Raw genomic sequence first — 26,631 nt, 5'->3', positions numbered from 1 at the left:
CATCAATAGGAACCTAGGAGATCATTTTCTTGATTCCTAGTTACTGTCTCACCCTCAGATTACAGGATGGTGATTTAATAGTTTCTGTCTTTCACAGTCAAGAAATCGAACAATTGGTGAGTGAATGTCAATGGCAAAGGGTAACTCTGAATTGAGCATCTTGGGTTGGGGAGATGAATGTCATTCAAAGCATGACTATCTATTGCTGCTGGATAACAAGCACAACCATCTTACTCAGGCTTCGGTAATACATGGGTAGTATAGGATTCTAGCTAAAGAGAAGCAGTTTCTCAAAAGAAGAAAAAAATGACAAATAAAGTTTTTGACAGTTAGCAAACAGTGATTACTAAGAACTTACACTTCATAATGCATTAAGCAAGAACTACTGTGAGCAAAACTACACAGCTCCTGCTAAGGCATCGCATTTTTCAATCTCATTCCTGTCACAAACACTTCAGAATCCCAAAGCACTTTTGAACCATGATAAAACCTCAGAATAAGATTGAAAATCAATCACTCCTTTCATCCAAGGAGGTTCTGATCAACTCTTCAACATTAAGTCTGAACCAGGGCACCAGAACAGAAAGGTCATCACCGACCCTCTATCTTAAAGAGAAAAACTCCAACTCGGTCTGGCCAGGACCACTAATGATGAGGACCCACCTACAGTCAGCTATTTGTTTGCACTCTGAAGGGGTGATGAGGGAGAGAGAGAGAAAGAAGAGAACTGAAGTATTGTACTTACAGGAAATCCAATGTTAGAAAATTGCTTCATTAATTGATTCATCCACATATCATCTGGTTTGCTTCCTCCTTTCATCATGCCCTATAGAGAAACAAAACTAATCACATACGCCACTGGGATGGGAAAGCAAAACCGACAGGTTCAAAAACCCAAATCCTCCTTGGAAAACAATTATACTTTGTCACACTGGCACTCACTCAGACATTCCAAACTACCTGAGAATGATTTTATTTTGCGACATAAAATGTGCACCGTTTTTCTCTATGATTTGCTCACCCACCTTCCCTCTCTACATCCATATCTGAGACCAGGCTGGACATTCGGAGGTGGGGGGACAGGTTCACCACGTGACACTTTGCAATGATCCTCCAACATATTGCACTGCATTGTCTGAAGGATACAATCCCAGAAGAGAGGGGCCAAAGGTAAAGCACTGGAACAGACTGACAACTACTTGAAACATGACTATTACATAGAAGCTAGAAGGAGTGGGCCATTTGGCCCTTCGAGCCTGCTCTGCCATTCACGATCAAGGTGGCACAGTGGTTAGCACTGCTGCCTCACAATGCCAGGGGCCCAGGTTCAATTCCTGGCTTAGGTCACTGTCTCTGTGGAGTCTGCGTGGGTTTCCTCCGGGTGCTCCGGTTTCACCCCACAGTCCGAAAGACAATGCACCCAACCTAACGCTGGTTAGGTGCAGTGGCCATGCTAAAGTTGTCTCTCCATGTACCCAAACAGGTGCCAGAGTGTGGTGACTAGGGGATTTTTACAGTAACTTAATTGCAGCGTTAATTTAAGTCTACTTGTCACACTAACAAATAACTTTAAAAACAGGCTGATCATCAAATTCAATATCTTGATCCCTCCTTCCCCTCATAACCCCTTGATCCCAGATCATAGGTAGTAGTTAGGAGGGCTAAAAGGAGTCATGAAACGTCCTTGGCAAACAGGATTAAGGAAATCCTAAGGCATTTTATGTATATGTAAAGAGCATGCCAGGGAAAAGGTTGGTCCACTCAAGGATAGTGGAGGAAATCTATGCCTGGAACTAGAGGAAATGGGCAAGATACTAAATGAATACTTTGCCTCGGTTTTCACTAAAGAAAAGGTCTTGGTGGATGAGGACCCTAGAGTAGGGTGTGTAGATATTCTGGGTCATGCTGTTATCAAAAAGGTGGTGGTGTTGGGCATCTTAAAAAACATTAAAGTAGACATGTCCCCAGGGCCTGATGGGCTCTACCCCAGAATACTGAGGGAGGCAAGGGTGGAAATTGCTGGGGCCTTGGCAGAAAGATTTGTATCCTCATTGGCTACTGGTGAAGTTCCAGAGAACTGGAGGACAGCAAATGTTGTTCCATTGTTTAAGAAGGGCAGCAGGGATAACCCAGGAAATTATAGGCCATATGTCAGTGGTAGGGAAATTGGAAAAGATACTTAGGGACATGATTTACTCACATTTGGAAACCAATTGATTTATTCGTGATAGCATGGTTTTGTGAAGGGGAGGTTGTGCCTCACTAACTTGATTGAGTTTTTCGAGGAGGTGTCAAAGATGATAGATGAGGGAAAGGCAGTGGATGTTGTATACATGGACTTCAGTAAAGCCTTTCGCAAGGTACCTCATGGTAGACTGGTACGAAAGGTGAAGTCACATGGGATCAGAGGAGAGCTGGCAAGATGGATACAGAACTGGTTTGGCCATAGAAGAGAGAGGGTAGCAGTAAAAAAGGTGCTTTTCTGAATAGAAGGCTGTGACTAGCAGTGTTCCACAAGGATCAGTTCTGGGACCTTTGTTGTTTGTAGAATATATAAATGATTTGGAGGGAAAATGTAGCTGGTCTGATTAGTAATTTCACGGACGACAAAAACATAGTGGCGTTGTGGACAGTGAAGAGGGTTGTCAGAGGATACAGCAAGATAGAAACTGGTTGGAGACTAGGTTGGAGAAATGGCAGATGGAGTTTAATCCAGACAAATATGATGTAATGCATTTTGTAAGGTCCAATGCATTAAGAAATTATACAATAAAAAGTAGAACGCTTTGGAGCATTGATAGGCAGAGAGATCTGGGCATACATGTCCACCGATCACTGAAACTGACAACACAGGTGGATAAGGTAGTCAAGGCGGCACATGGCACGCTTGCCTTCATTGGTCGGGGCACTGAGTATAAAAATTGGCAGATCATTCTGCAGTTACACAGAACCTTTGTTAGGCCTTATTTGGAATACTACTTACAATTCCGGTTGCCACATTACCAGAAGGATGTGGATGCTTTGGAGAGGGTACAGAAGAGGTATACCAGAACGCTGCTTTGTCTGAAGGGTTTTAGCTATGAAGAGAGGTTGGATAAACTTGGATTGTTCTCACTGGAACGAGGTTGAGGGGTGACTTGATAGAGGTTTACAAGATTATGAGTGGTATGGACAGAGTGGATAGTCAGATGCTCCTTTTCTAGGCAATAAAAGTCAGGTACTAGGGGACATAAGCTTAAGGTGCGTACGAAAAAGTTTAGAGAAGATGTGCACAGTAAGCTTTTTTTACACAGAGAGTGGTGAATGTCTGGAGCGCACTGTCCAGAGAGGTGGTGGGAGCAGGTACGATAGTGACATTTAAGTGGCATCTGGATGAATACATGAATAGGATGGGAATGGAAGGATACCAACTAAGTTTTAGTTTAGACAGACATCATGATTGGCTCAGGCTTGGAGGGCTGAAGGGCATGTTCCTGTGCTGTTCTTTTGTTCTCCTTCTATAGCAAGGACACCCTCCTCAGATAAGGATAGCAAAACTGGACACCATACTCCAGGTGAGGGCCTACATAGTTGCAGTAAAACATCCCTATTCCTATATTCAAATCTGCTTGCTATGAAGGCCAACACATCATTTGCCTTCTTTATGCCTGTTGTACCTGTGACTTTCAGCGACTGATGCACAAAGGCACCAAGGTCCCGCTGAACATCTACCTCTCAATTTACACCCATTTCAAGTAATAACCTATCTTCCTATTATTGCTATCAAAGTAGATAACCTCATATTCATCCACATTATACTATGTCTACCATGCGTATGTCCATGCATTCTGCCTTTCCAAATCAACCCAAGGCAACTCTGCATCCTCCTCACAGCTCACCCTCCCACCCAACTTTGTATCATTGGAAAATTTCGAGATAATATATTTAGTTCCCTCTTCCAAATCATTAATATATAATGAGAACAGTTGTCAATTGGTTAAATTACAGGATTGGCCTCCAATGCAGTGTCATTTACAGTAATACTGTGGCACTTGCAGTGGTTTTTTAAATTGGATAGCTGATAAAACTGATAGCTATCTAATTTTAAATTTGTTATAGCTAACATCATAAACTTAGTTTAAATATTTAAAACAACATAACTTTTATCAGTACTTTAGAACATAAGAATATGTACTGCGCTGTAATGTTCTATGTTTTATAATAGGAGCAGCAGTAGCCAAATGGCCTGCCCCATCTTCGTTGGGCCAAAGGGCCTGTTTCCCGTGCTGTGTTGTGTTGTTATCTTTCAACACGAGCACGGCTGGCCTTTGATTTTAACTCCACTTTGCTGCCCACACCCCATATTGTTTGGTTCCCTGAAACACAATCTTAAATATATTCAATGCTGGAGCATCCAAAAACTATCTGGAGTAGAGAACTCTAAAGAAATGCCTCATCTCAGTCCTAAATGATTGCCTCCTCATCTTGAGACTGTGCCCCATTATCCTAGATACTCCAGCCAGCAGAAACAGCCTCGTGTGTTGCCCTGTTAAGCCCATCGAAATCTTGTGCGTTTCACAGAATCATAGAAAACTTAGTGCAGAAGGAGGCCATTTGGCCCATCGAGTCTGCACCAACAACAATCCCATCTAGGCCCTTTCCTTGTAATCCCACATATTTACCCTGCTAATTCCTCTAACCTACGCATCCTGGGATACTAAGCACCAATTGAGCATGGCCAATGCTCCTAACCTGCACATCTCGACTGTGGGAAGAAACTGGAGCACCCAGACAAAACCCACACAGATAAGGGGAGAATATGCAAACTCCACATGGACAGTGACCCAAGCGGGAATCGAACCCAGGTCCCTGGAGCTGCGAGGCAGTAGTGCTAACCACTGTGCTGCCCACAAATTAATTCATTTCTCACACTTCTAAGCTCCAGACAATATAAATCCAATTTACTTAGCCTCTCATCACAGAACAGCTCTCTCATCCCAGTGACCTATCTAGCAAGCGTTCACTATGCTGCCTTGAATGCAAGTATACCCCTCTTTAAATATGGAGGCTAAAACTACACACAATACTCCAGATGTGGTGCCACCAAAGCCCTGTACTTTTTGTAAACATCTAACTAATACAAGAAGATTTTGAGCAAGATTAAAAGTCAAGTGCTTTAAAAATAAGGAGGAATAAAACCAAGCACCAGTACATCTGAGGTCAGTGATTTTAGTTGTAAGCAATATGGTTGGCAAAAAAGCCTACCTTTTGAGCCATCTTTTTTGATGCCCAGTTTGAAGAGGAGCTGTTATCCTGCGAGATGTTGCTGTTCCACATCACCGACTCCCCTTCCTCATCCTCCCAGCTGGAGTGACGAGTTCCTGACACTGATGCTTCCTCATCACCCCAGCCATCTTGCATAGGTTTGGGGGCTGTAAATAACACATCACCAAATACAACTATTGAGAAAATTATGGTCTGCATTATTCTCCCACCCTCTTTTAGAAACAAAGATGTGAACATTTCTAAGCAACTTAGTCTTGAATTGTGATGACACAGTAATATTTTACATAATTTATGATGTTCATCCAGTTGGTAATGCCATGCAGGAATGTTAAAATACCCAAACAGAAGGTCAGTCAACAACCCAATACAGTTATATGCTATAACATGCCTTGCAGGGATGCTCCTGCAACTCTGTACACAAGAACAATAAGTAGAACCAGAAGTTGAAGGACATGCAAAAATCGCAGATCTTGTCCTTGGAAGAGGGACAACAAAGGCACTTTGTCTGTCAGGGAAACTAAGACAAAGGCTGACTATGTTTTAAGCAGTGACCTGATAGTCTTGATACTTGCAGGGCCTTAACAGCAAGCTGCGTGAACATGTACTTCAACAGAGAAGTGCTTTTAACACTGGGGAAACCTAAAGATGGGAAAGAATTCACATAATGGGGTGGGCAACAATGTCTGATAGCAAATTTAGACCTCAGATTAGTACCATTTTGTGGTTAAGTAGCAAGGACACCCACCCAAACTTAAAGAATGGAATCCATGCCATTGGCAGGAAAGGGTTTTGGATGAATAGAGCAAGGTGCACTTGTTAACTTAAGGAACAAACAAAATACTATGTTACATTTAACAAACCAAATGAGTGATGGAACTCATTACTCAAGGCCCCAATGCACAATGAATGAATCGCACCCATGCTCCAAATTTACACCTGTGTTGAAATTATAAAGTGTTGAGTGTTTTACCAGGTCTATTTGGAGGTGGTGGGGCAGCTGGGGTGTTGCCCCAACCAGAGGTACCAGCACTGTCATTAACCGGCTCTCTCCAGCTGGTTCCTGTATCCATTGGTTGACCCCAAGCTGCGGTTCCATTGTCCACTGTTGCAGTTAGAGCAGGCGGTTCTCCCCAAGAGGATTCTGGTTTTGTCTGAATGTTGCAAGGTTCTCCCCAACCTTTATCAAACAAAAATAAAAAAACAAAAAAAAAAAAATGCCCAGTTGATATCCTTGTCAACACACGCTGCTCTTCCACTCCAGTGCCAAAATGAAGAGGATAGATTGAGGCAGCTGGGATTGTTCTCCGTAAAGAAGGTCGAGAGGAAATTTGAAAGAAGTATTCAAAATTGTGTGGGACCTGGAGAGAGTAGGTAGGGGGAACTGTTCCCATCAGTGAAGAATCAGAGGACACTGATTTAAAGTGACTGGGAAAAGAACCTAAGGCAACATTTTCTTCTCTTTACAAAAACAGGCAGTTAGGAGCTAGAATGCATGCCTGTGTGGCAAAGTAGATTCAATCACGTCAATGAAAAGGGAATTGGACAATTATCTGAAGAGAAAAGATCTGCAAGACTATGAGGAAAAGGCAGGGGACTACAACTAATTGAGCTGCCCTTGCAAAGCGCCAGTAGAGACATGATGGGCCAATTAGGCCCCCCTTCCCCTTTCAGGGCAATTGCCATAATCTTCAGTCAGTCCCTTAACCATGTGTACCTCTGTCCTGCCACTCATGCATTTTAGTCACCTAATGGACACTTTTAGTGCCTTTCAGCCATATGTATACTCATTTGTACTCCCTTTGTCCCATTCCACCACTCCCACACACCCATGGTATATATCTCTGCTGATTCTCTTTGTTCTCTGCTCTGACGAAGAGTCATCTAGATTCAAAATGTCGGCTCTATTCTCTTCTCACAGATGCTATCAGGCCAGCTGAAATTTTCCAGAATTTTCTGTTTTGTTTCAGATTCCAGCAACCGCAGTATTTTGCTTTTATCTTAGGCCTTCTATGTTGTAACTATTCAACAATTCTAAGATTCAAGTGGTCAACTGCATGTACAACTATCCAATTAAATCTTCCCTCATACATGTAGCAAGTATATTAGAAGACTGTTGTAATTTAAAATACAAGAACTATATTCTGTCCAAGGGGATCAATGCTTTCTCAGTGTTACCAACTCTGTTCCCAACACACAGCTCTACTTGCAATCTGAATGGATCCCTCTAGATGGTATCATTTCCCATATCAAGGTAGAATATTAACTCGGCAGCCAACTGGATTAGTACATTAGCTACTTCAGAAAGGCCTGGTGATGACATACAAGGGGTTTACAGAAAAGTAGCTGCTTCATTCATCACAAAATAACGGACATGTATAGATCAGATTTAGTAGTGATTAAAGGCATGTCACTTACCAACACTAGTGTTACAGTGCATGTTTTAAGAAGTCTAGATTCTGTTGTACTTGGAACATGCCCCATCATGACAGGTCCAATGCAACTTGTGTAACTTTCGAAATGTATGAACTCTGAATAACTTGACAAGTCATTAGTCTCCCCTCCACACCGCCTGCCACCTCTCTACTTCCCAGGAGGATGATACCTCCGCTAATTTTCACCCAGTGGACCCACACATGGTACTAGAGAATCAAATGTGAACACCGCCAAACAGGATTGCTGAGCCTCACAGACGGACTTCCACACTTCTTCCACACACATTAATTCAAACCAAAACTTCAACAGCTCCCACCCCCTCCTTCCTTCCTTTCAAAATGCCTTACTTTCTTTCAAAGAATCCAGTTTTATAATGTTCAGTTGACCTTGTGACTCCTTTACTCTTGCATGAATGATTATTCCTCTGTGTATAAGAGAGGCTTTAGTACAGAATAGCAATATAAGTAATGATAACCAGAGAGTGAAAGGCAGGCACAGACCTTAAACAGAAGAGTGCACCAACAAACAAGGGAAGTGCAAGGGAAAAGTATAGGAAACCAATGGTGCTAAAGGCCACAACAAAAACAGAAGTTGCTGGAAAATCTCAGCAGGCTTGACAGCATTAGAGAGAAAGAATAGTGCTAAAGGCTGATAATTCTCCTGGACCTGATGGGTTGCATCCCAGGATATTAATAGAAGTAGCCAGCGATAGTGGATACACTGGCGGTAATTTTCCAAGAATCCTTAAATTTTGGAAATATCCCAGAGGATTGGAAAACTGCCAATGTAAGACCTTATTCAAAAAGGGAGGGAGACAAAAATAAGCTAAGTATAGGCCAATTAGCTTAACTTCTATCACTGGAAAAATATTAAGATTCCATTATTAACAATGTAATAGCAAAGCATTTAGAAATTTGAGTCAGTATGGCTTCATGAAGGGGAAACCATATATTAGAATTCTTGAAGTAGATCGATAAATGGGAACCAGTAGATGTATTATATTTAGATTTCCAAAAAGCATTTGATAAGATACTGCACAAAAGGCTGCTTAATAAGATAAGAGCCCACGGTGTTGGGGGGTAATATATTAGCATGGACAGAGGATTGGCTAACTGATAGAAGACGGAATTGGGGTAAGAGGGGCACATTCAGGATTGTAATCTGTAACAAGTGGATTGTCGCAGGGATCAATGCTAGGGTCACAATTATTTACAATGTATTTTAATAACTTGGCTGAGGAAAGTGAATGTCCTATTGCCAAGTTTGCAGATGGCACAAAAATGCGTGGGAAGGCAAGTGGCGAGGGTGACACAGTCTACAGAGGGATATGGACAAATTAGATGAGGGGGCAAAATCTTGGCAGATGGAATATAATGTAGGAAAATGTGAAGTTATACACTTAGGTAGGAAGAATAAAAGGAGTTGAATATTATTCAGGTGGTTGTTAGTCTTTGGAATCCACTTCACAGAATCACAGAAGCCACAGAATTCTTATAGTGCAGAAAGAGGCCATTCAGCCCATCGAGCCTGCATTGACAACAATCCCACCCAGACCCTATCCCTGTAACCTCACACATTTACTCCGCTAATCCCTGACAATAAGAGGCAATTTAGCATGGCTAATCCACCTAACCGGCACATCTTTGGATGGTGGGAGGAAATTGGAGCACCTGGAGGACACCCACGCAGACACGGGAAGAATGCACAGACAGTCACCTGAGGCTGGAATTGAATCCAGGTCCCTGGCACTTTGAGACAGCTGTGCTAGCCACTCTGTCACCGTCCCCCAGGCTCCACTCCAGAAAGGAGTGAAGGCTAGGTCATAGAATATATTCAAGGTCACAATTAGATGAGCTGAATGCCCTACTCCTGCTCATGTTTCTTATTATCCAAGTCACAAATTTATTTAGGTAGACCAGTCTTCTTGCTCTTGAATGCCAACAGTTTTGGGTATACTTCCAGTTAGTTGCATTGTTCCTACAGACATCCAAAGTGTCTGAAGAACCACCACAAAAGAAAGCATGTTATGATGGATGTTAATGATGAATGAGTTCAGCATTGACTTAATGCTTCATGTAAAGGACTCAACTCAGAGGACCCAACAAGGTTAAAAGATGGGCACAGACAAATGGAGAGGCAGAGTGGTTTGGAAAAGCTCTGGAGAGCAGGTGTGTGTAGAAATGTAGCAATCTGGAGTTGAAGGATTGAAGGGCATGGGTAGGACACATACTGACAACCAAGGTGATTAGGCTGCACATCTGCGTATCAGCTTTAGACATGCATTATTGAGACACTAACTGTAGTGGTTTAGTGTTACTATGGCAGCACGGTGGTTAGAACTGCTGTCTCTCAGCTCCAGGGACCCAGGATCAATTCTGGCCTTGGGTGACTGTGTGGAGTTTGCACCTTCTCTCCATTTCTACATGGGTTTTGCCCAGTGCTCCAGTTTCCTCCCACTATCCAAAAGATATGCAGGCTGGCCACGTTAAATTGCCCCTTACTGCCCCAAGAAGTATAGGTTAGATGATTAGCCATGGTAATATATATGGTTCCAGGAACAGGGCAGGGGGAGAGGACCTAGTTAAGATACTTTGTCAGAGAGTCGGTGCAGCCAAGATGGGCTGAATGACCTCTTCTGCAGTGTAGGGATTCGGCGATTCTAAGTGGAAAGTGCTGGTGTTGATAATTGATCACACGTTTTAAGTCCAGAGTGCATTCTATCATTTTAGATGGTGAACAGGATTATCTGAAAGTTGATCTGGACTATGACACAGACTCATTTCCCCAATCCTCCAGGCCCTGCAAATGCTGATTGTGTCAACGTAATGCACCTTAGAAAATGGGGAATTAAAAAGATTGTTCATGTATCTATGCCTTGTATCAAATACAAATAATTGCATTTATGTAGCCCCTTCAATGTAGTAAATGCTCCCTAGGTACTTAATTGAAAAGCAGAGAACAGATTGACAGACAGCAAAGGAGTTGAGGTTTAGATGATTCCAGGGCTAGCAAAACCTGAATTTTCTCAAAATGTCAAAAGCAAGATTTGTGATGTGTTTGAAACGGAGCTTTGATATGAGTAGACAGGAGAAACATTTTCCAGTGCGTGGGTGGGGAGGGGAGAGTTGGTAACCAGAGGACACAAATGCAAAGGCAACTGGCAGTAAAAGCAGGGTGGGTAGGGAGGGCAATGGGAATTTCATATACAAAAGATCAAGCTGGTATAATCCAGAACATACCAATAAGAACTTTTGATTTATTCATCAAACATGGGTATCACCTGTTAGGCCAGCATTTATTGCTCATCCCTATTTGCCCTCAAGAAGGTGGCAGAGAGCTGCCTTTAAATGCTTCAGTCAATAGGTGTAGGTAGACCTACAGTACCATTAGCGAGGGAGCTCCAAGGTTTTGACCTAGTCGCAGTGAATGAACAATGATTCATTTCCAACCGAGGATGTTGCATGGCTTGGAGAGGAACTTCCAGGTGGTGTTCTGGTGCATCTGCTGCCCTTGCCATTCTAGATGGTCATACTTGTGGATTTGGAATGTGATATCCAAAGAACCTTGATGAATTCCTGTATCTTATAGATGTTGTACACTGTTGCCACTATACTTGTGGTAGAAAAGTGAATCTTTGTGAACAGGGTGCCAATCAAGCATACTGCTTTGTCCTGTATGGTGTCAAGCTTCTGGAGTATTTTTTAAGAGATGATTAGGCCTAGTACACTACCTTGAGGAATGCAGGATGATGGAAGCAGATTCAAAAATAATAGAAGGAAGTTGGAATACATTCTTTAAAAGGAGAAATTTGTCAGGCTTTGGGCAAAGAAGTGAGTGGGGCTAATCAGATAGCTTTTTGATAGAGTCAGCACAGACAAGATGGGGCCGCAAGGCTTCGTTGCGCTGAATTATTTTAGAAGCAAAGATATACTAAGATAGAGGGGCTTAGAACTCTCCATTAAATGTGGAAGGTGGTTAGGGAGTAGAGTCAAATGACTGTAGAGCACACCCTAATAAATATGGTCGGAGGAAACAGCAGAGACAGAATGAAGTAAAGCCAAAGGGAAATTTGTAAATGAAGGCAAAAAAGTTGAATTCAACGCATTGTAATAGGAGGCTAATGAGAACAGGTGATGACCATCAGGATTTTGTGTAGGCCACAGGGCTTGGGTTCAGTTGGAATTTAGGATAGCGTTCAGGATGCTGGGGAGAACAACACAATGGACAGAGATCACTGGGGAAGTTCAGCCAGAAAACAGCTCAACTATGGATAGTGGTGCAGAGGTAGAAGCTGGCAGCTCTGATGCCAAGAAATGGGGTTTGAATCAAATTGTCAAATTGAACACTAATTTGGCTATCCGTCACAACAGACTGCATGAATAAAATGTATGTTGTTCAATGCAGAATATAGGAGAGGAATCAGAACAAATAGCTAAGATGGATGGATAAACAGACTCTTCTTGTTTTAGCCTGAACATCACCTGCAATTGCTTCTCTCACACAATTACTCTTGTGTTCCCCAAAGATCTATCGGTAGCTTGCTTTATTTCACTTTTGTGTGCTCTCGGTGTGATGTGGCAAGGAAAATCATGAGTTTTCACATGTACGTAGATCTACTTCACTATTGTGTGTGCCTCAATTCCTCCACTGTTGTTCATTTATCAGACTGTTTCTCAGGCCTCAATGAAGTACTGAACAAGTATTAATTTTCTCCAGTTAGATAGTGAGAAGGCAAACACCTTCATCTTTGGTAACTCCAGCTAGAAGAACTCCATCCCTCTTCCTGGCAACTATCTGAGGTTGAATGGGGGAACAGAAGTACAAACATTCACAGTTAGGAGTAGGCCACTTGGTCCTTCAAGCCTTCTCCACCATTCAATATCTTGAATAATCTAACTCCACCCTCAACTCCACATTCCCCCTATTCCAAATAATCTTTCACCACCTTAGCATAAATCTGTCCCTGCCTTAAAAAACATTCAAGGATTTTCTTCCTCAAAAGACTGTGGAGGCAGAATTCTAAAGATTCACAACTCAGAATTTCTCATCTCTGTCCTGAATGGACAACCCCTTATCAGGTTCTCCCAGAGGGGTCTTCCTCTCCACAATGACCCTATCAAAACCCCTCAGAATCTTACCTATTTCAATCAAGTCTTCTCTTACTCTTCCAAACGATTTGAATGAGACCTATTTGCAATACTAGTATCACATGACCCCACAATGAGCTTCTCACCATAAATTAACACCATCAGTAAACCTTTGTGGAAATGCAGTCCTGTCTTCACGCCAAGCACTCTTTCTATCATGTGATCTGGCACTACTACTGTGCTAAATGGGATAGATTCAGAAACGGTCAAGTAGCTCAAAATTGGATATCCATCAGGCACTGTGGGCCATCAACAGCTGAATTGTATTTGACTACAATCTATAACCTCATGGCTGCAATATCTCTTACTCTATCATTACAATCAAGACATGGGATCAACGCTGGTTTGATCAGGAGTGCAGGAGAGCATGTCAGGAGCAGCACCAAGCATACCTAAAAACGAGGTGTCAACTTGGTGAAGCTACAGCACTGACTACTTGTATGCCAAAGAGCATAAACAGCATGTAATAGACAGAGCTAAATATCCCAGGACCAATGAATCAGATCAAAGCTCTGCAGTCCTGCCACACAATGAATGGTGATGGACAATAAAATAGCAGGAGGTCCTACAAAAATTCTCAATGATAGAGTGCCATAAGGTTGAATGCAAAAGTCTGAGACATTTGCAGCCATCTTCAGCCAGAAGTGCTGAGAAGATGATCCATCTTGGTCCCCTTCATGTAGTATTAAGAAATAGTTGAAGGCAATGGATATTTCAATGGTTTTGGGCTCTAACAATGTGTTGATGTAGTACCTGAAGACTTGTGCTCCAGAACCAGCAATGTCCCAAGCCAAGCAGTTACAACATCTATCTGCAATGTTGCAAACTTTCCAAATATATCCTATCCACAAAAGGAAGGACATTCTCAATCATCAGCAAAAAGACAGAAGTTGTCACTGACAGCACTATCAAGTGACATTTACTCAAAAATAACCTGCTCAACAATGCTGATCTTGGTTTCTGTCAAGCCCACTTAGTTCAATATTGCATTACAGATTTGGTCAAAACACAGCTAAAATTCAGTGGTGAGGTGAGTGTGACTGCCCTGGAAAAACTGAAGTCAATGAGAATCAGTAGAATACCATCTATTGGCTGGAGTCATACAGAGCATAAAAGGGAGATGGCTGACGGTGTTGGAAGTCAATCATCTCAACCTCAGAGTAGTGCCCTCAACCCAAACATCATAAGGTCAGAAGTGGGGATGTTCACTGATGGTTGAATCATGTTCAGTACTATTCTCAACTCTTCACAATGAAGCAGCTCTCGTCCACATGAAGCAAAACTTATGTAACATTCAAGCTTGTCCGAGCAATTCCCACACATGCTGAGCAATGACAGAGATGTGGCCACCTCCCCTTGATGTTCAATAGCCCTCTCATCGTTAAATCAGCCACCATCAATATTCTGGGGATTACTATTGACCAGAAACTTAACCGCACCAGCTACATAAATACTGTGGCTACAAGAGGCCAGGAATTCTGCAGCAAGAAACTAATTTCCTGACTCTTCAAAGTCTGTCCACCACCTTGAGAGCACGAGTCAGAGTGTAATAGAATACTTTCCACTCGACTGGAAAAGTGCATTCAACAACACTGTAGAAGCTCGACACCACTCAGGACAAAGCAATCCACTTGATTGGCATCATATCCACCATTAAACGTGCATTCCTTCCACCAGTGCCACACAGTGATGGCAGTGTGCATCATCCTGAAGATGCACTGCAGCAACTTGCCAGGCTTCCTTCAACAGCATCTTCCAAACTAAGAACCTCTACCACCTAGAAGAACAAGTGCAGCAAATGCTTGGGAGCACCAGCATCTGCAGTTTCCCTCCATGCCATGCACTATGCTGACCTGCATTGGGCATGGTTTTGGTCTCTTTACCTAAAAGAGGATATATTTTCCATGAAGAGATTGCAGTGAAAGTTCTCCAGACTGAATTTTGGGAAGGCAAGATTGTCATACGAGGAGAGAAATGAGTTAACTAGGCCTGTATTGACTGGAGTTTCAAAGAATGAGAGGGGACCTCATTGAAATGTAGAAAATCCTGGGAGGGCTGGACAGACTGGATACAGGGAGAATGTTTTGCCTGGCTGGTGGATCTAAAACAATGGCTCACAATCTTAGGATATCAAATAGGTCTTTTCAGACTGAGATGATGAGGAACCTGTGGAATTCTGTACCACAGAAGGCTGTGGAGGACACCACTGAATATATTTAAGAAGGAAATACATAGATTTCTGGACACTAAAGGCGTAAAGGGGTATAGAGAGAGCTCAAGCATGGTGTTGAGATAAGAGGATCAGCCAATCATAATCGGGCTAGAGGGGTCCAATGGTCTACTCCTGTTCCTATTTTCCATCCAAGAGTGAAGGAAGAAAGTGGAGTAAGGAGGAAAAACAGAAGTAAAATGATAGGCTCAAGTCTGGAGCGAAAGTGAAACCCAAACACAAATGAACACGAGGAAAATCAAGATTGTATAGCAAGATAGATGTAGCATGGTGGCACCGTGGTTAGCACTGCTGCCTCACAGGACCAGGGGTCCGGGTTCAATTCCAGCCTTGGATCACTGTGTGGAGTTTGAACATTCTCCCCATGTTTGCGTGGGTTTCTTCCAGGTGCTCCGGTTTCCTCCCACAGCCCAAAACGATGTGCAGATTAGGTTAATTGGTCATACTAAATTGCCCTTAGTGTCAGGGGACTGCAGGGTAAAAACATAGGATTACAGGTAGGATTGTTGTCTGTGCTTGCTTGATGGGCTGAATGGCCTCTTCTGCACTGTAGGGATTAAAAAAATGAACAAGCCATCTCACCAGCATGTCTTAAACCGTAATGGAAAATAGGTAGCAGAGAGATGGCAGTAAATGTATAGACTGTGCCTGAGTCAAGAATGGTTACTAATTAAGCAAACTCTTAGTTAAGCAAACTCTTAGTTAAGCAAACTCTTAGTTAAGCAAACTCTTAGTTAAGCAAACTGTTAGTTAAGCAAACTCTTAGTTAAGCAAACTCTTAGTTAAGCAAACAGAATAATGGACAAATCTATTTTCATCACTCCATGAGGTCCTGAGCATTCAATGACACCATGTTAATGTGCTGGTCATACCACATTAACAGTATAAACAACACTCAAAGTATCCATTACATCATAGGTGCACAAAATGGACCAGATTAAGGAAACAGCATAGTAAACACATTGAGCTGAGTGCAGCTCAGGAAATTGACAGCCAACTCAAGGGATATGGAGGGAGCCCAAGAATCTCTGAAATAGAAGGAATGGACCGCATTCATTGATGCATTACCAAGAAACATCAGTCCCCCATCTTGCACTGCTCGTCTTTACCCAACTTGCTACACTCAACAGTTGATTCAACTTTTGTCTTTAGATTTCTAAATCTTCCTTCACCTTACCACCTCTGATTTTAGTTTAATGACCTATCCATGGCCTAAGTTAGTAAATGCGCCAGGACACTGATCACAGTCCAGTTTCAGATGCGCCCACCCCAAAGAACAGGTCTCTTTTCTCAGTGCTGGTGTCAGTACCCCACGAATCAAAATCCTTTCTTCTTAGATCACTCAACCAAAAATTTAATTCTCTAATCTGCTTGACCCCATAACAACTGGTACATGGCTCAGCTAACACTGCTGAAATTATTACCTTCTACGCTCTGCATTTTAATTTGGACCATAACTCTTCAAGTTCTCTCAACAGATCATTCTTATGGTTCTACCTATGTTGTTGGTTCTGATATGGACTTACAGACACACATTGAGGTCACTTTCCTTTGCCAAGAATGGCAGAAAAGGGCAATACAGAAATATCTGGTGAATTGGACAGTGTACGCGACTGAATAAATTCATCACTTTAGCAGTAACAAATGCCCCGATTCACCTCATCTAGACATCATATTTGACCACATGACAGGTTCACAAAGACAGAGTAGGCAATGAAAATTAAACTTTGCTCCTAAATCTTCTAAGACACATGAATATCGAAATTATTATGAAGTTCATTTACAAACTCCCAAAAATCAGTTATTCTGTAAGGTAGAAATTTCTACTTGGAAATATATTTATGCAAATTATGGGTCTTGAAGTTCAAAGAATTCACATGAAATAATCGGACAGAAAGAACCAAACCTTGTTACAAATGCTCACTGGTCACCTCAGAACACATCAAAAGCATGATCTAACAGTGTGTGCAAGAGTTAGTAGATGAATGCATCCACAAAATGCAGTAAATCCTCACCTAAAATTATGGTTGTATTCCTGAAAGTCACAACTTTAATTTAAACCACTTTAACTGAACCAAGGATGTCCACAGGAATTAAAATTAAAGCCAGAGATAGGTTCCTATGGACATTTCTTGCCTAGAAAAGTCACTGTACAAATTGAAATACTGTACCGTTCACGTGCAACTGTGCATTCCTAGCTGGAATAACGTGCAAGTTAAATATACCACTGAATAGTACAATATTTTTGTTAAAATTTAAATTAGATAACATCAATTCACCCAAACAAGTAGCACAGTTGCTATGCCACATCCACAGCACTCATGAAACTAAGCTCAATTTCTTGCCACTCACCCTACCTCTTGCGCCCCCTTGCCACTCAGCCCACCTCTTGTGCTCCCTTGCCACTCACCCTGCCTCTCGTACTGGAGCCTGGACCCCTTCCTGACAGTCTTCTCGGACGTAGCTTGTGGTGGCTTTTTGTAAACATAGCCTGTGATTGGGTGGGGGTTGGCCATGGATGAAGCCTATTGCCGGGGCGCAAATGGAGCTTGTGGGTTCTACTTTCCCTTCCAACCCACTCCCCCGGGTTATTTATACTTCACGACTTGATTAGAAGCCAGCAACTTCCTAACCCTGTTCTGCACTTCTTCTCCCAGATCTCAGGCTTTGCACTCTCCTCGCAGCCTGTACCTCTGATGACTACAGAAGCAGCTCACCCAGAGTTTAGTGCGGGAAGTCCAGAGTGCAACAACATAAAATCAAAAATGGCAATGCAAATTGGAACAACAGAACCTGAAGCATAAACGACATTAAACAAAATGTGTTTTGCAGGATGACTTAATTACAGGGCAAGTTATATAGAACCCTACAGTGCAGAAAGAGGCCCTTTGGCCCATTCAGTCTGCACCAAACACAATCCCACCCAGGCCCTACCCCCATATCCCTACATACTACACCCACTAATCCCTTTAACCTCCGCTATCCTGGACACTAAGGGGCAATTTCTTAGCATGGCCAATCAACTTAACCTGCACATCTTTGGACTGTGGGAGGAAACCGGAGTACCCGGAAGTAACCCACGCAGACATGAGGAGAATGTGCAAACCACACAGACAGCGACCCGAGCCGAGAATCAAACTCAGGACCCTGGAGCTGTGAAGCAGCAGTGCTAACCACTGTGCTACCATGCCGCCCTACCGTTTCTAATTGTCCAACATCTACAAGGCATAAGTCAGGAGTGTGATGGAATACTTCCTACTTGCCTGGATGGGTGTAGCTCTTGCAACATCCAGGACAAAGCAGCCCAGTTGATTGGCACCACATCCACAAACATTTTCTCCCTCCATCACTGACACTTAGTGTGTACTATCTATAAGATGCACTGCAGCAATTCACCAAACATCCTTAGACAGCACCTTCCAAACCCACGACCACTTCCATCTAGAAGGACAAGGGCAGCAGATACATGGGAACACCATCATCTGCAAGTTCCCCTCCAAGCCATGCATCATTCTAACTTGGAAGTATACCACTGTTCCTTCGTAGTCACTGGGTCAAATCCTGGCATTCCCTCCCTAACAGCATTATAGGTCAAACCACAACACATGGACTGCATCGTTTTAAAAAGACAGCTCACCACCACCTTCTCAACGGCAACTAGGGATGGGCAATAAATACTGACGATGTGGAGACACTGGCGTTGGACTGGGGTAAAACATAAAGAAATCCCACACCAGTTTAAAATCCAAACAGTTTATTTGTAACAAAAGCTGCAAGCTTTCAGGACAGCCTGTCCCTTCGTCAGGTGGCTAGGAGTGGAACAAATAAACCTGTTTGGACTTTAAACTGGTGTTGTCGGATTTCTTCCAATAAATACTGGCCAGCCACTAACACCCATGACCGACAGATGAAAAAAAATCAGAATTTCAAATTTCACCCTGTTGTTTATCACAATTCTGGTGCTGTAAATCAAAGTTAAACTTACCGGAGCTATTGTTGTCCTTGTTTTGCATGGCACTTGGCGGTGGCATCTGCTGTGGCAGCTGTTGTTGGTGTTGGAGTGGAGTCTGCTGAGGTGTTGGTGGGGGCTGGACCTGTGCTGGCTGCTCTGAACCATTTCCATTGTTCTCTGCATTTTTATTCCACATATTCACGCCCTTGTAGTTGTACTTGCTTGGGTCCCCCCAGGCAGCGGTGCCATCATCAATTTCCATTTTGCGGCGAATAGACTCTGGAGAAGGTTCTTCCCAGCCTGTAGGTTCTTCCTCTTTTGATGCAGCTGGCATCGGGCCATTGAGCCAGCCGGAACCAGAAGATTTATTTGCAGGTGGTGTAGCTCCCCAAGAACCATTACTGTCCTGTGCCTTATTCCAATCTGCAGAGTTACTCGGCTTGGTGGGCTCCCCCCAACCCTGGGTCTGAGCAGCCTTGCTGGACTCGCCCCAGCCCTGGGACTGGGCAGTCTTGCCGGACTCCCGCCAGCCCTGGGGCTGGGCTGCCTTGGAGGTCTCTCCCCAGCCCTGGGACTGGGCAGCCTTGGAGGTCTCTCCCCAGCCCTGGGACTGGGCAGCCTTGGAGGTCTCTCCCCAGCCCTGGGACTGGGCAGCTTTGGAGGGCTCCCCCCAGCCTTGGGACTGAATAGGCTTGGTGGGCTCCCCCCAGCCCTGAGCAGGCTTGGTGGCCTCCCCCCAACCTGTACTACAACTACTGGGGTTTGAATTGTTGCTACTTGCCCATGTGCCTCGGCCTGTGCCTGGTCTACCAGGTTCATTCCATCCGGGCACAGGTCTATCAATATCATTATCCCAACTGCCTGAGCTAGTCTTCTGTGATTCTCCCCACTGGCCACTCTTTGAGCTTTCTCCCCATCCATCAGCTCCAGATATTCCCCAACCCTGATTTGATTTTTGCCCATCAACCCATCCCTGTTTGACCTTTTGTGCATCATTCCATGCAGCTGACTTCTCTTCTTTATTCCCTCCCCATGTTTGATTGCTCTTAACCAATCCTGTAGCAGCAGAATTATCCTCCCACCCCCCCTGGCTGCTTGAGCCTTTGGTGTCTCCCCACCCTGTGTTGCAAGAGACTGTAGCAGGCTTTGGATCCCCCCACCCAGATACTGATGAGGTATCATTACTGATAGGGCCAGGCCCATCCCCCCAACCCCCTGAGTTTGAAGTTTGAGACACACAACCTCCCCAGGCTTCTGTTCCATTGTCAGTTTTTCTCTCACTCTTTGCTGAAGGTTCAATATCCCAGGCAGTGTTCTGTTTGATTGGAGTCTGCCCCCAACCTGTATTGGAAAGGACACGTGGGTCCAAATCAGTTCTATTCAGAATGCTTTGAACCATACCTGGTTGGTCAGGTTTCCTTTTTTCACCGCGTCTGTTACTGCCATCACCACTTCCTACACTCATTCTATCATGGCGACTTCCTGTGCTCTCTGTGCTCCCTTCACTGTCTGCTGTACCTGAAGTCGATGGAGTTTTAACCCACATGTTGTTCTGTTCACTTGGTTGACACATACTAGAGTTCTGATTCTGACCACAAAGAGCATCGTCTAGATTTTTCCATCCATTTGTCCCCTTCCTATTACCACTTCCATTTAGACCATTATTGGAATGCTGATTGTTAGGCAGTTTGTTCCATTCCCCATTCGAGACATTAGTGCCAGTGTTTGCATTTGGTGCTGGGTTTCCCCAGACTCTTCTAGTCCCTCCGGAGCCTGTACTGCTCCCTGCCCCCCAAGCCATGTTGTGGGAGTTGACCACACCAGATTCCCAAGCAACTCCTCCTCTATTGCTTCCCCCATTATTTTTGTAAGCAGTATGCCCAGATCCATTAATAGCAGATTGTGCTAGAGTTGCATTCACAGTGTCGCCACTAGTTTGCCCCAGATTACTGCTCAAGCCTGGACATTTTTCTCCAGAGTAATTAGTGCTGGATGTACCCCAAGTCGTACCATGTGACCCACTGTTCATTCCTTCACTAATTCCTCCATTGCCAAGTTGAGAAACAGAAGTGCCATTTGTAATTGAAGAGGCCTGAAGCTGAGATGGGTTTACTGTGCTCATTCCTAAGGGTACACCCCAGGCTCCAGGCCCTGTAAGTTTAGGCAGTTCATTTGTCTGCATCGAACTAGTAGAGTTTGGTAAGCTAGAGGTCAAAGGGTTAGTAGTGTTATTTGGTCCATTCATTTCAGTGTTAAGGTTTTGAGGTTGTCCACTGAATGAAACTTTCTTTGTACCATTAACTTCTGCATCAGAATTCTCCTGCAGTCTTCCCCATGAACCATGAGCTGACAATCCCACGTTAACACTCTGATTATTCAGCATTTGACCTACAGTGCTACGTTGAACATTGGTGCCAGAATTGCCTCCTGGCACAGGTCCTTGCACAGAATTTCCATCATTTTCCAAAACAGGCCAACCACTTAGGTTGGCGTTTGGATTCAAGGATCCAGTTGATGTGGAACCTATGCTACCCCAAGCATTCAGTTTACCATGGCCACTTTCTGGTTTGCCATCTATATTTTCTGCTGAACCCTGACATGTGCTTGACAAAGGGCCTCGAGATCCTCCCCAAGGCCCATTAATACTTCCATTTCCTACATTATTGCTGACATTTCCAATCACAAACTGGCTTGAAGAACCATTTCCATTGCTTGTTCTGTTGCCATCACCATCTGTGCTCCCCGAAGCCATGATATTGAGGTTCTTCTCTGACCCAGAGCTTGAAGCAGAGTCAATGTCCATACATTCTGAAGCTAACTCTGGGTCACTGCCAGTGATTGAAGGCCAAGCTTCTTTGTCAGACCCGTCTACAATAACTTTATCCCAATTTGTAGAAGAGTCACCATTGGTAGAGACAGGTCCCCAGTGAGAATTTTCATAATGCGATCCCAAAGAACTGTGATTTAAATCTGTAAGAAAAACACGAATGTAAGTTTACATTCTATCCGCTCAGCAACACTACTGAATCATGTTATCATTGGGTCATATATCAAATAGATACTTCAGCCTACTGTTTACCACTTTAGGTACCGGAGGAGTGCCAACAGCAATTTCAATTCCTCTGCTCGACAATATGCATACCTCACACAAAGTGCAGCCACCATACTATACAAATATCAATACACACAATCAGGCCAGTGGAACTTTCAGAACGGGAAGGAGGACAGTGAGCCACTTTCATGAAGTTGACCTTCGTAGATTCTTGTACTGCACTTATTGAACCCCCAGCACATGGAGCCTGGAGAATAAAAATCCTTCCTGCTCTGCCAAAGAAAACTGAGCTCAGGATATTTTCTTCAGAACAACAATTATCAGTAGTGGGCTGATTGTGCACCATCTTACCCACAAACTGTTTATGGATTCCACTGGAACAGAACTTTAAGTCAAACGGCAATTGCAGAGGAGTGCTGTACATAAACCCTGCTTGGCTGTCTCTAACCTACATAATGCGAGCAAAGGAATGTCAACCGCAAATGTACAAATATGTCCTTTCAAATAGCAAATGAAATGCTGAATTATATTGCTAGTTGATAAATCAGTTGAGTACACATGGGAGGAGGTCATGCTAAAATTATACAAATGGCCTTGTCTCACAGCACCTCAATGACTATTTAATTTTGATCACCAAATACAAGGAAATAAATACTCAAGCCATGCAACTGCCCCAAAGCAGATCCACGAGGCTGATCTCTGGAATCCAAGCAACAAATTATGAGCATAGGCTGAAGAAATTTGGGTTACATAATCTTAAATGGGGAGATTATACTAGACATTTAATGGGACAGATAAGATATATCTGGTGTGCTGCTTCAAGGGATGACAAGACCCTGTGACAGAAAGCGTTGATTAATTCTGGTGAACGAACAATTAGGACCAATGCAATTTCACTATACAAAATGGTCCTGAGATAAAATAATGCCGGTGATAGCCTTAGTTTAAGATTGCAAGATGGGAAAAGGAATTGTTTGTTTTTCAATTCATCTCCTTTATATGTATTTATTTTGTAATCCTGCAAAACATTAGTGGATTTCTCACAATACTACTTGCAGAGCCTGAGCACATAGTTGCTAACTCAGCCTGCTTCTTTAAGATGGCTACACAAAAACATGCTGTTGGCAAATTTAGTTTGTAAACTGTTGAGGACACCTTGAGGGTAATAGTAATTGCTGGTAAATTTCTCTCTGCAGGTAAATCTTTCCAAAATATTGTTCTGCATCAATAGTTAAATGGGTGATAATGTAATCTTGACATAAATATACAAATAGGGACACACTTCCATTTCTGACACCTGCCAGTCATAGCATGCCAGTTTAGTATGGCATTATCGATAGCTTTGAGTTATGGGCTCATCTCCCATTAATTGGGCTGACACCTTTTTAAAAAGTAACAAGTACAATGTCAAAAAACTAAACAACCTCAGCTCCAATTCCTTGCCTGATTTTGGATCTAACCAGATTTTGTGTTGTGCAAATCAGGGCAAGCTGGGTCAAGGGCTACTTAGACCACTTGGAAGTGCGGAAAAGGGCCAGCAAGCATAACCAATGATGAAACTGACTTGCCACCACACCACTGTAGCATCTAGTTGAACTCATTTACTAAAAATTACAATTCACACATAGTTTATAAAAAGCCCAGTTTTCTGATAGCTGGATATAAGACCCTAACTGTGGCCAACAGACCAATTGCAAGATACAGTAAAGCTTAAGTACTTATATCAGTAGCTCTGCCAGAAAGAAATACATCAAGTTTGTGATGAGCCTAAACATACGTTAGGCACAGATTTTGCAGCTTTGTAACCAGAACTAATTTAAACCCAGGTCTCTGATGAAATAACTGACCCCCTAGTCCCAATGTAAACTTCATTCAACATCACGTTTTGGTGTTGCATACATTTCAAATAAACAGCACTCCAGTCTCTATTAGGCAGCATGGTGGCATAGTGACTAGCACTGTTGCCTCTAAGCACCCAGAACCTGGATAATTCTGGCCTCAACTGACTGTATAAAGTTTGTTCGGCCATGGTAAATTGTTCCTGAGCATCCGGGGCATTAGCAGAGTAAATGCATGGGGTTAGGTTACAGGGATAGGGCCCAAGTGGGATTGCTGTCGGTGCAGGCTCTGCATTATAGGAATTCTATGACTCCAGTCTTAGAGTAAAACTTACTTGTTTCTCGGACTGGTAATTTAGTTGGGGATTTAGTTGTATAGTTGTTATGTTACTGGACTAGTAATACAGAAAATCTGGACACAAGTTCAAATCCCATCATAAGAACATAAGAAATAGGAGCAGGAGTAGGCCATCTAGCCCTTCGAGCCTGCCCCGCCATTCAATAAGATCATGGCTGATCTGTCGCTGCTCAGTTCCACTTTCTCCCCATAACCCTTAATCCCCTCTCTTATCAAAAACCCATCAACCCGCGTCTTAAAAATATTTAGCGAGGCAGCCTCCACCACTTCAACGGGCAGAGAATTCCAGAGATTCACCACCCTTTGAGTGAAGAAGTTCCTCCTCAACTCCATTCTAAACCGCCCCCCTTTTATCTTGAGGCTGTGCCCCCTAGTCCTACTGTCTTTTTTGAGCGGGAAGAGTCTCTCCACCTCTATCCTATCCATCCCATTCATCATCTTATACGTCTCAATGAGATCTCCCCTCATTCTTCTAAACTCTAACGAGTTCAAGCCCAGTTTATTCAGCCTCTCCTCATAGCTCAACACCCTCAACTCCGGTATCAGCCTAGTAAACCTCCTCTGCACTCCCTCCAAGGCCAAAACATCCTTGCGCAGGTGCGGCGCCCAAAACTGCACACAGTACTCCAGCTGCGGCCTCACCAATGCCCTATACAGCTGCAGCAAGACCTCCCTACTTTTATATTCAGTCCCCCTCGCTATGAAGGCCAGCATCCCATTCACCTTCCTGACCACCTGCTGCACCTGCAAGCTGGGTTTTTGCGACTCATGCACAAGGACCCCGAGGTCCCTCTGCACCGTCGCCTGCTACAGTTTTTCGCCCCGTAAGTAATAGTCCTTCCTACCATTCTTCCTACCAAAGTGGACCACCTCGCACTTGCCAACATTAAATTCCATTTGCCATTTCCTGGCCCATTCGTCCAGCCTATCTAGATCCTTCTGCAGACTCTCCACACCCTCCGCACAATTTGCCGTTCCCCCAATCTTGGTGTCATCAGCAAATTTCGACACCCTACACTCGGTTCCCTCCTCCAGATCATCTATATAAATGGTAAAAAGCTGAGGCCCCAGCACCGACCCCTGGGGCACTCCACTAGTCACCATCCGCCAATCCGAATAGCACCCGTTGACCCCCACTCTCTGCCTCCTATTTGACAACCAATCCTCTATCCACGCTAACACCCTACCCCCAACTCCATGTCCCTCGACCTTCTGCAATAACCTCTTGAGGTACTTTGTCAAACGCCTTCTGAAAATCTAGAAAGACCACATCCACCGGCTCTCCTCTATCCACCGCCCTAGACACATCCTCATAGAACTCCAGTGTGGAATTTGAATTTGATGAATTAAATGAATTGGAGTGAAAAGCTAGTACCAGTAACAGTGACCATGAAACTAGCAGACTTTTTAAAACCCATTCGGTTGACCAATTTTCCTCAAAAAATGAAATCTGCCATCCTACCATGTCTGGTTATGTGATTTCAGCAATGCAGCTGACTTTTAACTGCCTTTGACATGGCACAGCAAACCCCTCAATTTCTCCAAAACTCCATACCTAACAGCACTACAGAGGTGCCTTCACCATATGGATTGCAGGGGCCCAAACAGCAGTTCACCACTACCTGCTCAAGGCTGTCTTGGCCAGCAACATCTACATGCAAGAATGCATTAAAAGTCAGAGGCTGGAGGAGGCAGTCAAGTTAGTCTTAATTTTCTCAGACTAAGAGAAGCAGGGAAGGAGAAAGCAAAGTAAACCTGGATATCAGTTCCCAAATGCTATCCAGTAACCAGAAATAGAAAATGGATGTGCAGGCAGGAATCAGCTCCATTGTAACTACTACCTGTGCTCAAATAATTCACTGATTTGGCTATCATTGTGCTGCCCACTGTTTGAACTATGATGCAGCAATTGCTGATAATTTTGGGAGAGGGGAAGAAAAGCATGGATAATAAAATTGCCCCCTCAGAAAAAGGAAGCAAAAATGTGCACAACACAATGTAAACATGCATGAGCATTCAATCAGCTCAAACATCAAATTCATGCAAAAAACAATAAAAACTGAAGCAAGTGTGTAAAAAGAGAACTTTTACTTAGCACATGAAGGCACACTGAAATCATCTTTTCTATCGCCCCTTTCTTACGCAATACAAGTAACTGCTAAGTGTTTTTGCATTCCTGATTCTGAACTTGTTGCTTTCCCTCCTCCCTGGTGGCAAAGGTACCATCTCCAGCCGGTACAAACTCATCTAAACCATCTGTTGGCCATTAAACAAATTACTGAACATGTGCTTCATACTGTGTGTATGTGTGGAGAATCTCAATTTCACACTGTATCCTTGCCCAAGTATTTGATTA

General features: G+C 43.4%; 1 protein-coding gene across 12 annotated transcripts in view; it reads right to left on the bottom strand.

The window, feature by feature from the left end:
• Window positions 1–26,631, bottom strand: part of LOC145354912 (trinucleotide repeat-containing gene 6A protein-like) — a 259,584-nt gene that overhangs the window by 45,634 nt on the left and 187,319 nt on the right. For 11 of the 12 annotated variants that reach the window (XM_080206542.1, XM_080206540.1, XM_080206548.1 and 8 more), the window contains 4 exons: window positions 19,061–21,997; window positions 6,236–6,442; window positions 5,245–5,411; window positions 746–826 (listed from right to left, as the gene is read on the bottom strand). In XM_080206542.1, the coding sequence (XP_080062668.1) occupies window positions 746–826; window positions 5,245–5,411; window positions 6,236–6,442; window positions 19,061–21,997 (3,392 nt within the window). The remainder of the gene's footprint in view (window positions 1–745; window positions 827–5,244; window positions 5,412–6,235; window positions 6,443–19,060; window positions 21,998–26,631) is intronic. The other variant, XM_080206546.1, reaches the window with a different exon arrangement.

Source organism: Carcharhinus amblyrhynchos, chromosome 18, assembly GCF_965287045.1.
Source record: "Carcharhinus amblyrhynchos chromosome 18, sCarAmb.v2.hapA, whole genome shotgun sequence".
In the NCBI taxonomy this organism is placed as follows: Eukaryota; Metazoa; Chordata; class Chondrichthyes; order Carcharhiniformes; family Carcharhinidae; genus Carcharhinus; species Carcharhinus amblyrhynchos.
The sequence above is the reverse complement of the archived record's forward strand: the minus strand, read 5'-3'. Positions and strand labels throughout refer to the sequence as shown.